This window comes from Chlamydotis macqueenii, chromosome 1 (genome assembly GCF_036417535.1).
Source record: "Chlamydotis macqueenii isolate bChlMac1 chromosome 1, bChlMac1.mat, whole genome shotgun sequence".
Taxonomy (NCBI): domain Eukaryota; kingdom Metazoa; phylum Chordata; class Aves; order Otidiformes; family Otididae; genus Chlamydotis; species Chlamydotis macqueenii.
Window position 1 is genome coordinate 204,027,386 of NC_141556.1, and position 16,011 is coordinate 204,043,396.

Below are 16,011 nucleotides of genomic sequence, written 5' to 3' on the forward strand. Positions count from 1 at the left end.
GGGGCAGCCAGTTTGGGTGCTCCATGTTCCCCACGAGGTCATCAGGTCCCACCGCTGCCTTGATGGGCTCAAGGCATAGACAGCATCCGAGCAAAGTCAAGGTGGTGACCGGTCCTCCAATAGGAGCAGAAAACCATTGGATTTGGTGCTTGGCTTGCTTGTTTCTGGGTGTGCTATGAATTCAGGTGGGATTCATCACCTGAGCAGCATTTTTTTTGCACAATAAATCACAATGCAATTATAAGAGCGAGCCTACCACAAAGAGTGGTGTTCAAAATACCCTGAATAGCCGAGCCAAGGGAGGGGACCTCCCTCTCCTCACGCCCTGTGACACCCTTCTTCCTCCCTGCGCTTCCTCCCAGCGGAATTTCTTCTGCCTGGGTTGATCAAGTCCCAGGCTGGGGACTGCCGGGGGGATGTTGGCACAGTCCTCCGTCCTCGCCCCAAGCCCAGCTGTCCCATGGGAGGCTTCACGTGCCTGGAGGGTCACTGGCCTCCCATCCCACTTCTGCAGGGGCCTGAGGGTGCTCCCAGGCCACGCAGGCAGCAGCTGGGGCATGAATGGGGAGTCAGAGGCCACCAAGCAGCCAGTAAAGCCATCACACTGGCCAGGCATGGGTCTGACCTCCTAGGAGAGGTGGTGGCACTGCCATCACCAAGCTTTTAGCTTGCTGGCTGCCTCTCACAGTGCTGCCCGGGAAAACACAAGCTCCTGTCCAGCACTGAGCTTTGCCATGGGTCCTCAGACCCTTGCAAGATGGGGGGCCGATGCAGGCCTGGGTCTTGTCTCTCATCGCTGCCCTGCTTTGCGTCAAAGTGGAGGGCACTGGCCAAGGATCAAGGTCCAGGCTGCAGCAGGGCCACACAGGGTTACTCCGGAAAATATGCGTGCTGATATTTTATTAATCTAAAGCTGAAGCGATCGGTATGAAAGAAAATAGCTTGTGGTCTTTCAGACTTCGAGTCAATGAATTCCTGGGCCTTTTATAGCTCAGGAATGCCGGGTGCTCTCGCTTGGTTTTACAAGGCTGTGAAGCCACGGCTTAAGGTCTGGATGAGCATTAATCACGGCGGGGACGATGACAGCTGCTCGTGTTTTATCCGGCTTTCAGGCAGGTATCGCACTTCTGCATATTGCACCTCGTTTTCCCCACTGATCTGAGACATTTACTTTGGGCTGTGTGTAAAGGGGGGATGTTACCTTCAGGCTTGAGGGACTACTGGGTCCACCAGTTTTAGTACTGGAATTCAAAGGGGGGTTCATGCCCAGCATCCCAGTACAGTGCCAGCACAGGAGGCAGCTCAGCACCAACTGCGGGCATGTCCCTGCGCTTTGCTTTTCCTCCCATGCTGCCGTTGGAACAGCACTCCTGCACCATGGGGGTAAGGAGGAGTGTTTCCCAAATTACTGTGATCTCTGTAATAAGAGCTATAGCCCTGTAAGAAGACCGGGCTCGAGGTCCATGTGCAGACCATCTCTCAAGTCCTCAAGGTCTCTCACTGCAGGCCAACAGCCAGGAAGAGCAGCCTGGCACAGACCCCGCCAGGTACCACTGACCCCAGGGCTCCCCCACCCCCATGATGTCCACTTTTGGGCGAGAAGCTCATCTGCTGCAGGGTACCCAAAAACCTGGCTAAGGGTGGTCCACGAACACAACAAGATGCTCAAACCCAGCTGGGTTGGTTGGGTTGCATCCAGATCCCAGACTGGGGATCCCAGGGGTGAGCGGACACGTGGCAGCATCCTTCCTGCCGGTAAGGGATGTCTGCACTTTGCGCATGTTTCACTGCAGTGTGCTGTAAGTCCAGCTCCGAGAGGCATTTAACAACGCAAGAAGTCACAGCTTTTCCCCAAGAACACACCCTCACTGCTGTTTGTATGCTTGTTGCTACAACACAGGGAAGAGAAAGCCCTGAGTATGGTAACAAACCAGAGCAGAAGAGATGTCGCAGCTGTATAGTGCTCTGAATCCAAGTGAATCCCCAAAACGTCTCACCATTTTGGGTGGGATTTGACTCACAATTTTTTAATACCTTTAAATGGCAATTTTGTTATATTTTTAGCTGTTCTGAGCTCTCTCCCTGCACACGGTAAGTAAGGAGACCTGTCCAGTACATACTTTTGGGAACACTCAGTGATCAGGGATTTTAATGTTTAAAAAAATCGCCTCTGAGGTTTGCCTCTTTGTGCTCTGTTTTTCCCTGAGGTTAATATGCTAAATGTACTTGGAGAGGGCATTGCAGTGATGTTCTTGTTTTTTGGTTGGAGCATCTGTGGTGAAGGCATATATCCCAAAAATGAGACAAAATCCTGCCTTGTCATACCTGAACACAGCTGGCCACAAGGCTTTCCCCGCCACAACACTGGTTTTGCCTCTGTTAATTTCATTCGGCCTTGAAAAAACAAGCTAAGCCCCAAATCTTACTGTCAAATCTTTACTTGAAGAAAGCCAAAAAGCCACAATCTCAGCAGTCACCAAATTTTTATTCATGGTCGTAAAGAGCCAGGGCACTAAAAATACTTCCAGCTGCCATGTCTTGAAGATGGAGTTATCAGGTGGGTCAGGCCGACCCGGGCTCACGCGGGGAACACCAGGTGCTGGTGAAGAAAACCGCTGCTCAAGTTTCTGCAAAACCCCTGGGTCTTTGCTGACACACTCCTGCCCAGGGCAGGTTGGTTTTTTTTTAAATGTGCAAGGATTTGGAGAGAGGAGGTTGGGCCAGGGAGAGGACAGCCCATAGGGCAGAGATGCCCTTAGTGGCTTTCATGCCTTTCATGCCTGCAGCTCCCTGGGACCTGATTCAGGAATTTTCTAACAGACACTTTCAAGAGCATGTGAAAGCCTGCTGAGCAAACTTCCCTTGCTCAAAGCCAGATACTTGGGTAACTTTTTCTCCCCTCCCCCAGTTTATTTCAGTTGTGTAAGCAAACATACAAGCAGTATTTCCACTGGGCTGGAGTACTCCCCTTGCCCGCAAAACAGCTTGGAATTGGATCTGATCTTTATTCCTTACTGAGGACGTTATTGTAATTCAAGAATCTCTAGATCTACGAAGAATTTAAGTATCTCACTCACACTGATCCAACACCTATCAAATAAAGAAGCCCCAGACCCTCAAGAACAACAAGAACAACAAAAATCAATGGGAGCGTTATGCTTAGTGGGAATGTAGGGCTGAAGGATCCTCAGATCTTCACCAGGGTCTCGTTAAGTTTCCACCCTCATTTCCTTCAGGTGAAGATGATCTTGTTAAAACCCTGCTCTTTTTGCTTGGCAAAGCTCTCAGTTTGATCCTCTCCTTTGCAGACTCACTGATTTTGTGCCCACATACACCTACCAACGGCACCTGCTGTGGGGCCGTTCATTAACAGCTATGAAAACCAGAGGAGATGCAACCTTTAAGTCCCCAAGGTATCACTTCTTAGTCTTAGCACGTTGTGTGCAAAACTTAGAGAACTGTTTAAAAAGACCTTCCTTCTTGGGGACTGAATATATTCACACTGGAAAAGTGAGAAAAGAAACATGTTTATACATTTATTATATACAATATTAAGGCACAAGTTTAAACAGCAAAGAATAAGAAATCTTTGGCTGACCAACAATATCAATATTTGCTGTGGGTGACACAACGTTCTTCATTTCCCCCCTATGTACAAATAACCCTCCAGCTGTACAACACTGTACACCAACTTCTCTATACAACCAACGACAATAAAAAATGACAGTATCTTACAACTAGTTACCAACATCACCTGGAACGGCTACAGCACAGTTTCCCAAAACACAAACAGTTCAAAGAGCTGGGAAAACTAGCACAAACGGAGTTGCACCGCTCTGCTGAGAGGGGCTGACTTACAGCGGTAGTGTTCCACGCAAGTCCTGCTAGTGCTCGGGCTGGGGGCAGACCCGCTGGTCCTCCAGACCTTCCCTCCAGGAAAAATAACATCTCTTGAGTTCAACGTAACTGAGGAGAATGGACTTCTGGGTTTATTTGAGCTGGGACTCCAAAAGCAAGTGAGAGTTGCCTACACCATAGTCTCTAACAAATGGTTTCCTACATGTGACCATGAATCTGGGGCAGCATTGGGATATCAGAAACTGGAGGGACTGCGGTGTCTAGGAGGAGGAGGAGGAGTACTGCACTCTAGCTGACTTGGAGAAGCTGAGTTGTGCCACTACCAAACACAACTGAAAGCCACATCACACACGCTGATCCAACACTGTTTCTGCTGGATGCCTAGCTGTCTGCCTGTACACCAATTATTAAATAGTTTCATCAAAAGAAATAATACAGCCAGGAATAGAATGCTTAGGGACTTCCAAGCACCTGGGTATCCTTATTTGTTGGATAAAAATGATGAAATTAAATATTCACCATCATTTTAGTTGTATTCCCTTGCTTTGTCTTCTTCCTGCCCCACTCCCACCACAGACATTTCAGGAAGGGCCACAGAGGTGGGTCAGCGCTGCTGCCGTGCGTGGGCCCAGCTTTTATGCAAACACTTACAACCTTTAAATTAACATTAGAGAAAAAAATAAAATTATTTTACAGGCATATATTAAGCCACGTAACATCTTCCAAGGGTTTTACACATTTGGTTGCACAATGCAAAGCCGCTAATACTCGAAACACACAGTTCACTTGCCTGCACAACCAACCTAACACTACTTCATTTAACAAGTGCAAAAATCAGAAAGAGGGTGACACCGCTGTATGTCTAATTCTATGTACACACAAAAATAAGTGCATAGATTTAACAGAGCAATTTTGTTTTTAAAGAAAACATATCAGTCAGGCAGTATTGAGCGCAGCGCTCTGGCCCCTGCTGGCATTGAGGTTGCAAGGATCTCAGTTTTCAGCGAAAGCAGAGTTTAAAGTGCCTGGTGTTTTCACAATCAAGGACTCTGATCGGATACCTACAGGAAGGGGTGACCCTGAGCCAGCCCTGAGCACACAGCTACTTCCAGCACCCATCAATTTTCTATTCTAGGCAGCTTCACATAAAATCCCATCACCCTTTTTCCCAAAGCCAAATTCTTCCTAATGTCATTACGGTGTACCACAAGGTTCAGGAACAACACAGTCAATGCAAAAATACCTCCAAGAGTAAAATTTCCTGATCAGCATGTGCAATGCATGAAGCAAATGGTATGCCATGATTAACACTGCTGGTGAGTTGACTGTCTAACAAAGACAGTCACTACCTCTTACAGAAATCAGAGACCAAACTGAAAATGGGAATTGCTCCATTCTGGGTAAAACAAGGTGAAAAGAAACTGCAGCTCAGCACAGAAAACATACGATGCTTATGCTTTGCTTTGCAGTTAAACCCTTCTCGGCCTGATCCTACACCCCTTAATGCCCAGTCCCATGTCAGCTTGAATGACAAGTTTGTACGCTCAAGGAAGATAGGATTTGACTATAGGCATTGAAAATAAGGAAAAATTCTGTTCTTACCACAAACACACTGATTCTTCTACTACTATGAACCAGTGTACAGTTAGAGGCATCTTCTGATCTCACATGCAAGCCCAGCTTAACCCACTGGAAATGCACCCACGCAACCCCTGAATGAGCTTCTGCACTTCACAGCCCTTCGGGGAGCTGGTGGGATTCTCTGAATTTCCCTCCTGAAACTTTCCCATCCTTAAAAAAAGGATTGCTGCAGCAGGGTCCTCCTTCCCCCTTCTACTTTCATCCTCCATGGGAATTCCAGCCAACAACTGCTTGTACCAAAAAAAGAAGTATCAGCAAGCTCTGAGGTTGCAAGGCACGAATATTTGCACTGTAAATCCAGCTCCAAGAGCAACACTTGTCCAGCCAGGAAAGAGGCACCTGACCTGCCTGCCCAGGAAAATCACACCACACCACTTCAAACAAATACTTACAAGAACCTGCCGTGTACATCTACGGACCAATTATTTGTTGAAATTAAGCAGTGAATACTTCTGAGAAATGAATTGATACTGTTGAAGATGCAAGTTTCTCCTTGGTTACTCAGAAACTCCATCTGGTCTCAAAAGAGCCAGGATTTCACTCCCTGTCCTGGTTGCAGAGAGGCAGAAAAACAGAGTAGCAGTTTGCACCCAGTTTGTAACTTCACTACCTTCTCTTTACATGAGAAAATGCAGTTTCCTTTTCCCTCAAAGATCCCCTTCTCGCGCCACATTCAGTTTTCAACGCCCCTTTCTGCTCAGAAAATCCCAGACGTTCATTACATCGCTCCTCTTCAATGCTCTTGACTTCTCACCTGGTCCAAAGTCTCAACGTATCAGACTTAAGCTTCATTTTTGGGCACAAACTTTCTTTAACTTTCTTCAAACTCTTGAGGGTTAGTTTTTGAGGTTAGCACACCAAGGACCATCTTGGACCTGGCTATATGCACATAAAACCCCAGAGACACCATCCTCTGCTCAGATGAGGACTTCCATCATGTCCATATCTGGAAACTCAGGCTTGTGGAGCAAGCTGCTCACTCTCCCTTTGCTCTCGGGCAGCTTCCCGTGGCTTGAGTTCTCTGTAACGAGAAGGGAAAGCTCATCTTCAGCTCAAATTCAACAGCAAATTGTTCAAAGCAAATATAAAACTATTTTTTGGGGGTGCTGGTGGAGCACATCTTAACTGTATGTTCCACATACTGAAAGCCAGATTTGATGACGAGGCCAAGCACATGTCATATTGAATTCCCTGCGCAATGACAGTAGGTGTGTTGGTGTCCACAGACCCCAAGGGCAGGCGTAAAGATGGTATTTAAGAGATATGGACTAAAATACCTCTTTAGCTGTGGCCCTAGAGAGAAACAGCCATTTGTGAAAGGTCTACATCACTTTACCGAGTTACTACTTGTCATCTGATCCATGGCAGCTCTCCACATGTATGCTCCTATTCTGCATCAGGTAAAAAACTTAGGAGCTTAAAACACCATGAAGGCAACACACAAATCACCAGGCAGGTGTTTTCATCTAAAATGTAGATTTTGCCAGTGGGGTGGGCTAAGAGAATGGACATAGCCAATTATCACAATGTTTGATAGATATTGTTAGGTGTTTATCTTCATCACCACAGTTCTCGAAAGTCAAATTCAGGGAGAAGAAGGACTTTCATTTCTTACAAGCAGGAATAGCTTCTTGGAAGGCTATTTTAAGAGTACCTGGAAATAAATCCCAATCTGGATTGCCGAAAATACAATAAGCCAGAGTTTCAAGGAATCAGTGATATTCAGTCCTATTAATGATATATAGCACATTTTCAGAGGGAAGGCTTGCTTTTGAGACAAGATGAATGTGTAGGAAACTGGCCTCTTCAAAATAATGTGTGCATAAATGTCTCCCTTGCTAGGGCGGCAAACCAGCAGTTTCCAGCTTACAAAAATAATTAAAATTGTATTTCTTTACCCACTCCCCCAAATCTCCACTTTCTCCTTACTATTTCCCCTCAGATTTCCTTTACAAATTAGGGAGAAAATGGTGCCCTCACCAAACACGTTTTAAGTTGAACATAAGAGAAGGGTCTGAGTATGTGAGCAGGTGTGGACTGTTTTCAAGGTGTAAAACTCTGGAATTTTATCTTCGGCAGCATGAATAATTGCATTAGTTAGAAACTCTGCCTGCTGCGGGCAAGCGGATCTTTACAGAAGCTGCTGAACACGAAGCTCTGCAAAGCCAGACCGAGTAACCTTGGAAAGTTCTCTCCCTACAATTTTACTTTCCCTGAAGAAATCTCCCCACCACACTACAAACTGTGAAGGCATCACCCCGCTCCATCACTACCGAGGTGTCTCTGGGGACCTGCTGACAGCCCTGGGGGTGCTGGTGTTTTGCACTGATGTAGGGATCTGGCAGAGCTTACCTAGTTTGTCAGCAGCCACTCGTGTCCCAGGCGGCCGTGGGGCAGGGCTGTGCGATGGGGTGGTACCCAGACGTCCACGGCCGGGGAAGGAGGCGGCGGTGGGCCAGAAGAGCTCGGTGCTTTTGTCTGTCTGGGTGCTGCTGTCTTTGCTGCCCGTCTTTGTGTGGGAGACCGCTGGTGCCGGGATGGTCATGCAGGACAAGGAGGGCAGCGGAGGAGGCAGCGAGGGTCCCGATGTGTGGTCTTGGTGCTCCTTCCCCAAGAGCAGCCCTGAAAACACGTGGTGGTCAGTCACATCCCAGCTCAAACTTAGGTGCTGTCCCCCCGTCCCACCCCAGAGCTAAAAGGCACTAGTCTGGATGTCTCCAGCTCTTTAGTTTGGCTTAGCTTTTCCCCTTGACATCTACCTGTTGCTCTTCTTCTGACACCCACTTGGCACTTTCCTACAAAACCAGCCTTTTGAGAGCAGCTGTCCTTTCTTGCACCCCCTTCTACAGGCCTGTCCCAGTGGTATCGCCAGCACAGGCCCACGCACCTTCGTACCTCCTGTCCCTGACTGTTTGGTGGATGAGAAATCGGTTGGATGGTCACATCCAGAAGGTAGTAGTCAACGACTCGATGTCCAGATGGAGGTTGGTGACAAGTAGTGTCCCTCAGGGGTCCATACTGGGACCAGTACTGTTTAATATCTTCATCAGTGACAGACAGTGGGATGGAGTGCACCCTCAGCAAGTTTGCAAGTGACACTAAGCTGAGTGGTGTGGTTGACATGTCTGAGGGACAGGATACCATCCAGAGGGACCTGGACAAGCTTCAGAAGTGGGTCCATGTGAATATCATGAATAACAAGATCAAGTGCAAAGTCCTGCACGTGGGTCAGGGCAACCTCCAGCATCAATACAGGCTGGGGATGAAGGGATGGAGAGCAGCCCCGCAGAGAAGGACTTGGGGATACTGGTGGATGAAAAGTTGGACTTGAGCCATCAATATGCGCTCACAGCCCAGAAGGCCAATTGTATCCCAGGCTGCATCAAAAGAAGCGTGGCCAGCAGGTTAAGGGAGGTGATTCTGCCCCTCTACTCTGCTCTCAGGAGGCCTCACCTGGAGTACTCCCTCAGCACAGGAAAGACATGGATCTGTTGGAGCAAGTCAAGAGGAGTGTCACAAAAATGACCAGAGGGCTGGAGCACCTGTCCTATGAAGAAAGGCTGAGAGAGTTGGGGTTGTTCAACCTGGAGAAGAGAAGGCTCTGGGGAGACCTTATTGCAGCCTTCCAGTACTTAAAGGGGTCTTATAAGAAAGACAGGAACAGGCTTTTTAACAAGGTCTGTAGCAATAGGACAAGGGGTAATGGTTTTAAGGTAAAAATAAAAGTTTTAGACTAGACATAAGGAACATTTTTTTTTTATGATGAGATTGGTGAAGCACTGGGACAGGTTGCCCAGAGAGGTGGTAGATGCCCCACCCCTGGAAACATTCAAGGCCAGGTTGGATGAGGCTCTGAGCAACCTGAGCTGGTTGGAGATGTCCCTGCTCCTTGCAGGGGCTGGACTAGATGACCTTTGAAGGTCCCTTCCAACCCTAACCATTCTATGATTAAAGATACGATTAAGATACAATGGTACAAGGTTAAAAAATGACTAATTTTTTACTTTAGCGCAAGGACATACATTTTTCCCACAGAAAGTGCTTTGGAAATGAGCCACTGGGGCAATGTGTGCCACGCCCAGGGATACTTTCGCTAAGCTCAAGCAGAAGGATTAGGACAAAGTGATAGATGAGCCAAAGTTTAAGCAAAAACTGAGCTCACCTATGCTTCCCTTCCAGATCTTCTCTTCCTTCTTCTCCTCAGCTATCTGGTTGCTGGTGAGTGAGGTCTGACGCGAATGCGTGCCCGTAGCAGCAGCGATGGAGGGGACGGACCGAGCTGGTCGCAGGCTGGCGCTGTCGGCTTTTCCAGGGTCCTTCCGTGACCGTTGCTGAAGGACCTTGATCATGGCATCCTTCTCAATTATTTTTGCATGGAGATTCTTTATTCTGTCAAAATATGAATGCCTTGCTTAAAGGAATGGAAGAAGTGTTTATATGGGCAGATCTCCCCATGCTAGGGTAGCAGGATGGGTCCCCAGATCTGTGCCCTGCTGCTCTGTCCCCGCCAGTTTTGAGTGACTCAGACAAGGCAGCTCCCACCAGTTCCTCCGAGGATAACTATGCACTTTGAAACAGGCAGTGTTTCTAGCTACTAAGCCAAAACTCTTTAATTGAACTTATCTATCGCTGTGGCTTTAGCAACCCAGCAGGAGCAATGAGGGCAGTATCCTGACTGGACTGCAGACTGCTATCTTCACCAGAATACAAACACATAGGCAATTTGCACCCCCATAATATATAGGGGCCAAATCTGGAAACTCTCCTTTGGCAGGCTGAGTTAACACTGTGATTCAGGTCTGTCACCAGCTGAAGTAAAGACCTGCTGAAGCGAGTGGAAAGGTTCCCTTCGGTTTCTCTAACAGCTGGGCTGGTCTCTTGCTTCTCCCTCACTGCTGCAGAAACGATTGGCACACTGTGCAGAGCCAAGCAAAACTCGCAACTTCTCTCATACAGACCCTGAAGGCTCTCAAATCACAAAAAAATAGGGTTATCTGAGACTTTTCTCCAGGAATGATTAATACCAAATCATACTGAAAGACTACAAAACCACATAAAAAAAAAAAAAAAAATTGTACATGTACAAGAAGAGAGGCAGATGACTATAGCTTGACTGTGATGTACCATATACAGTCCAGTGCAGCTGCAATTTGTGAAGCAGTGAAAGCTAAAATGCCTCATCTGGAAAACCTGTATGTACAAGGCACATAGCTAGTAACTTCATGTTGGTGTTAGTTTTCATAATCAGATGTCTAATTTGCAATGAAAACACAAGATCCTAATTTATCTTTAATGAAGCCAATGGCAAAACTCCATTACTTCACTGGAAGCAGGATTAGCTTGCATCTGTGACTGGAAAACAAAAACCAAGCCAAGGAAAAACAGTCATCGATATTTTCCGCAAGCAACAAATACACCTTTTTACAAAAGTGTCTGCAGACTGGTGTTTTTGCGGGGAAGTCAACACTGAAGAACAGATTTTAAATAGTTTTTCAGTAAAAACCTAGAGAAATACACAAACTTTCTCAAGGGATTTTTACTCATTTTCACTACGAAAAAGGTTTGGATTTAAAATACTGCTCACGTCTAACGCTTATTGAGCTACACAGCCACATGTCTGCTTGTGTGCTGAAAATGGAGAAGTACCTGCAACAATGAATGTTACTCTCGCTGACTGTCTGTGCCCAAAAAACTTTATTTTGTATCTTCTACTACTTGTAAATGCATCTTTTCTAGCAGCGCTTGTGGTGCTAAATTTTGCAGGTTTGTTCCTAAATGCCAAAGTGACCACCACACAACTTGGATGCTGGAAACCTAGCGCATCTAGAAAAGCAATTAGCTGGCAAGGAGCAAAGAGCAAGGCAAAGGCAAGCTGTTGTGTCGCTGATTATGTAGGAGTGGGATTACAACTTCAGCTTTTATCATCAGACGCTCTTGTTTCCAGAGGGGGATTTTCACTGAGATTAAACAAGCATTCAGTTTCCTTGCATGCCAATCTACTTTTAATAGTGGAACAGTCTCTGTTTTGTAAGAAGGTCAGAGGCTGGCACAGAGAAGGTATAACAGGAAGGTAGGGAGGAAGTTATCTAATGACAGCAACTCTTTAATTCCTGTTTTAATGCTGAAGAACAAAACTAAGTAGAAGTGAAGCTAAACCCATCCTTTCCAGGCATGCATGAAAGAACAGAAGGGCACTTTGGTTTATGTGAACCTAGCCCAAACCCCACAGCAAGCAGGTACGGCACAACAGCCCCTTACGTGTATTCCATGTCCTGGCAGCGCCGGTTGGCTTGCACGATCTCCTCCTCCTCTTGCCAGCCCCGCACCTCCAATGCGCTCTCGCCGTAGCTGCCGTTGCGTGAGTGGCTCGGGGCCGAGGTGTCCCTGGCAAAGCGGTTCAATACGGTGAGTTGGGCTCCTGAGACCGCAAAGGTGGCGTTTGCAAGTGAGACTGGCACTTGCAAAGAAAATCCCAAACCCACGTTCGAAGAGCAAGCTAGCAACGGTTGCCTGTCAAGTGGATGGCTATCTGGCATTGAGTCATCTTGCTGCAGGCTACTCTTGGCTTGGATTTAGTCATTAGCGCCTTTAATTAACTGGGCTGATGGAACAGAGAGCATGCTGAAATTGTGGGCAGCCCCCACAAGGCTAACAACCATCCTGAAGGACAGAGTCAGACTCACCAAGGAAATGGTCCCAAATCAACAAGACTACACTGTAAACAAGAAACAAACTGTACACTTTGGAAGATGAAAAAAAGCACAGGAATTGCTGCCTAGACTGGAGTGCAAAAGAAAAGGATCATCCTGAGTCATGCACTTAACCACATTTCAAAGGGAAATCTCATTTTAGGATGTTTCCAGGAGATTTGGCTTCTAAGAAACTGGGGTGAGAAGTTAATTACCCCATTCTCCTCACGGCTGGAAAGCCTCACTGCGGTGCCTTTTGTGCTTTTGGGCACCACACTTGACACAGACAAACTGGAGACAGTCTAGACAAATGCAGTGGGAACGGGAAAAGGTTTACAGCAGGACACGTGAGGAATGGCTGAAGGAAGTTAGTTAGTTCAGGCCAGGGGAGATACAATAGGGGATATCTGTCTTCCAATATTTACAGGGCTGTTACAACGTCGACAGTGATCTGTTGTTCATCATGTACACCTGGGAAGGACAAGAATCAATTGAGGTAATTTGCAGTAAAGAGGTTTACGTTAGCTATCAAGAGAATCTTTTTAATTTGAAGCTTAATGAAGTGATGAAAGAGGGGACTTAAGCCACAAAATTTCCCGTGTTACAGGTTTTTAAAACTAGGTTAAACAGCCACATTGCAGAACGTGGGATGGATGCAGCCATATACCAACAGGCCCTGCTCGCTCCTTCGGTGAGATGGGGAGGAGTGGCCTTACCTACGCTGCGTAATTTAGCAGCCCAACACTTTGCAGTTGAGGCCATTGCTTGAGTTTAGTGCCTGGATTTGGTAAACTTTTGGACCTGGTCAGAAGGGTAAATCCTGTCTTAACCAACTATTGTATCTCACTGGCATGACACCACGGAGAGGCGCATTAACTCCAGCGGCGCAACTCAGGGGGGAAAGGCAAGTAAAAGCCAGCCTTAAGAAAATATCCATTCCTTATTACTCCCCCATGCTTTCCGTGGTGAAGAGAGCTGCCTGCTTGCAGCAAGGCCATCTTACCTCTCCGTTGCAGCTGTGGCTGCGGCATTCATGGCAAAGTGCCGGATTGTACTCTCCTCCAGGTACTTCTGCTCCCACTTGGTCATGTCGGCTTCCAGGGCCAGGATCCTCTCCTCCTTCTCCCGCACCAGCTCCATCAGGGCTGGGGCATTGTGCTCCGGGAGGCTGCTTGCCTGGTAGCTGCCCTGCCTCTGCCAGTGGAAACAGCAGGAGATCTTTACCCCTTGCCAAGTACAGGAGCTGCCAGCCCCCTTTTCCCCCACTTCTTCTCTGGAGCACACAAAGACATCCCCATGTCTTTTGATATCCCCAGGGTGGGTGGAAACCCCAGGCTAAAAGCCTTCTGTTCCCAGAGGACATGCAGGTTGACAATGTGTGCAACCCCATCACACGCTTCTCTGAACCATGCTGACGGAAGCAGGGAGCCAGCTGCTCCCTGGATGTGCAAGGATTTCATGAGATATTCCAAATCAAGGGAAAAGGCAGGAAAAAAACTGTTAGGAAAAAGCAGCAGTGAAGCTTTAAAAGATATTCTTCTATCTGGGACTTCATCCTATGGCTGGGCAGTGCTCAGTATGGACAGGCAGTTATCACTGCCTGTATTATTATTATACATAAAAGCACAAAAAAAAGCAACACATAACCTAGCCACATGTAACCCATTTAAAACAGCAGCTGGGAAAATATCCTGGACACGGATTTACGCCTGTCTGTCCTGGCACATTAGTTCTCATGTGCCCTCAGGAGATGCTTTCTGTGGTGCAACAGGTAACTTTACGTCCTGACGTTCCTGGGTGCTGCAGAGTGACTCCCTCAGGATGCTAACAAGCAGCAGTGGGTGTGTAACCCTTTGCATCTACACTGTGAGGAAAGCACTTACCCTGGCAGGATTTATCCCACTCAGTTACAGGCACTTAATTAAGGCACCTAAGCGGCATAGGTAGCTGCCCTGAGCTCCTTTCACTGCTAGAGGAGAGCGGAGGAGGATGGATATCCAGCCCTTGGCTCAGCAGAGGTTGGGTGGGATGAACCAACACCCAGGCGAGAGGCACAAAGCTCTGGGAGAAGTCAGTAGAAGTAAATTTTTTTTTCAATAACAAATGCAAGAGATTCATTACACTCCACAGTGCACAGTACTGTGTTAAAGGGGAAACCGTGCCTTGGGAGCACCAGCTTCTCATTTGTGCTACACCACAAACTTCCACTGGCAAAGCGGTTCCCTGGCACACCACCAGTACACCAGAGCAAGGGCTGCAGCAGCCGTTTCCATTTTCCAAACCACATTTCCTCCTTCTAGGCACAAAGCTCCTGCTTACGGGAATCTAGAGATGCCAGGGGTGGGCTGCAGCCCTTGCCCTTGGTGCGGTAACAACGTCTGGAAGCTGCTTTCTGAAAGCGCAGTATGGAGCAGCCCTTAAGAGCGATAGCTGCCAATTCTGCTCTGCAAAAATCAGCACTTACATTTCAAATATTGTCAAATCCTTGGCGGGAAGGTAAAACTTTGGAAGCAAAATCTGGTCTGTAAATGGCATCTTGGGACATTGCAGGTGCCTTTTGTCTTCATTCTCAGTCAATACCTCTACCAGCCCTGCACAATCGGCCTACAACACTAAGTGAAATGGATTTTTTTTTTTTTTTTGGTCCTAGCTCATGCATCAGTGATAATGAAGATTTGCCATTTGGACTCGGTTACCAACAAGCCAGGAACAGAAGAGACTCTGGCTCGCTGTCTCCTTCTGTTGACTCCAGTAAAAAGGAAAAAAAAGCTCTTTTTTTTTTTCTCTGCAATTAGAAAATATTTCAGTAGATATAACTTTGATAACTCAGAGAAGACAGCTCTGAAGTAAAAAGTTGGGGCATTTTGAAGCAACATGATTCATTGCAGGGTTGTGGCTCATAAAACAGAAAGTGCAAATACTAAAAAATACCCTAAAGTCTCCTTCAAAGCTGACAGGTGAGGTGTGTTAAAGGGAATTCATTTAGGCATTTGAGAACTACAACAACCCAAAATGCAGTTGCTGATTACAGTGCCAAAAAAAAAAAAAACCACTAAAAATGAAGCAATCTGTAAGTTACAGAGGAATTTTCTTCCAAAATCAGCAGATGTAGCCTGAACTCCCAAGATAAGAACTCTGTCGACAGTCCATCCCAGTTACTTAATTTATCAATTTGTCCCTGTATTCCAGCCCAGAGAATAAAACCTCTTCTAGTTTTAGATTTGTCTTCACTTGAATTTTAATTGTATTTTCTCAAATGTTCTTTCATTTGCACCAGCATTAGCACGTCATGCCCCACACAATCTCTTTTTTAAATTGGAGGAGAGCAGGCTAAGGGGCAAGTGAGAAGAGTTACTGGAAGAAGACAGGAACAGCAAGCCTACAGTGGACAGGGCAAGAAAGACTTAACATACTTATACAGCAGCAAGGAAGAGCCAAGATGGATGGGAAGGGTCTCCAGGGAGCAGCAGTGACAGCGATGGCTCAGGAACCTGCCCTGCCCTGGGGTGGCAAGCGAGAAGGAGATGCTCTCAGGTCTAGCCACCTTGTTACTCTGGGAACTGCTGATATTGCCCATAAAGCTACTTCCCAGCTGCATCCTGCCAGCAGGATCAGAGCCCTCTGCTTTCTGGCAGCACAGCTGCTTTGGTCTCCACTAAAGGCTCATAAATAAGGAAGGGTTATTACAGCAGACGCATATCTTGACAGAGATATGAGTGAGCCCTTCAAGAGTTACAAGAGCATCATGCTTTGCTTATGTTGCTGTTTTTTCCCCAAGTGGTGGTCTGATACACCCAGTACATCTGCTTGCCAGCGCCCATGT

The 16,011-nt window shown here is 46.9% G+C and overlaps 1 protein-coding gene across 1 annotated transcript in view; it reads right to left on the minus strand.

The window, feature by feature from the left end:
* Positions 1–3,516: 3,516 nt before the first annotated feature.
* Positions 3,517–16,011, minus strand: part of AMOTL1 (angiomotin like 1) — a 60,244-nt gene continuing 47,749 nt past the window's right edge. Inside the window, exons 9-13 of the mRNA XM_086739629.1 lie at positions 13,192–13,382; positions 11,758–11,883; positions 9,662–9,888; positions 7,852–8,121; positions 3,517–6,520 (exon numbers count right to left, since the gene is read on the minus strand). Of these exons, the coding sequence (XP_086595755.1) occupies positions 6,417–6,520; positions 7,852–8,121; positions 9,662–9,888; positions 11,758–11,883; positions 13,192–13,382 (918 nt within the window). The 3' untranslated portion in view covers positions 3,517–6,416. The remainder of the gene's footprint in view (positions 6,521–7,851; positions 8,122–9,661; positions 9,889–11,757; positions 11,884–13,191; positions 13,383–16,011) is intronic.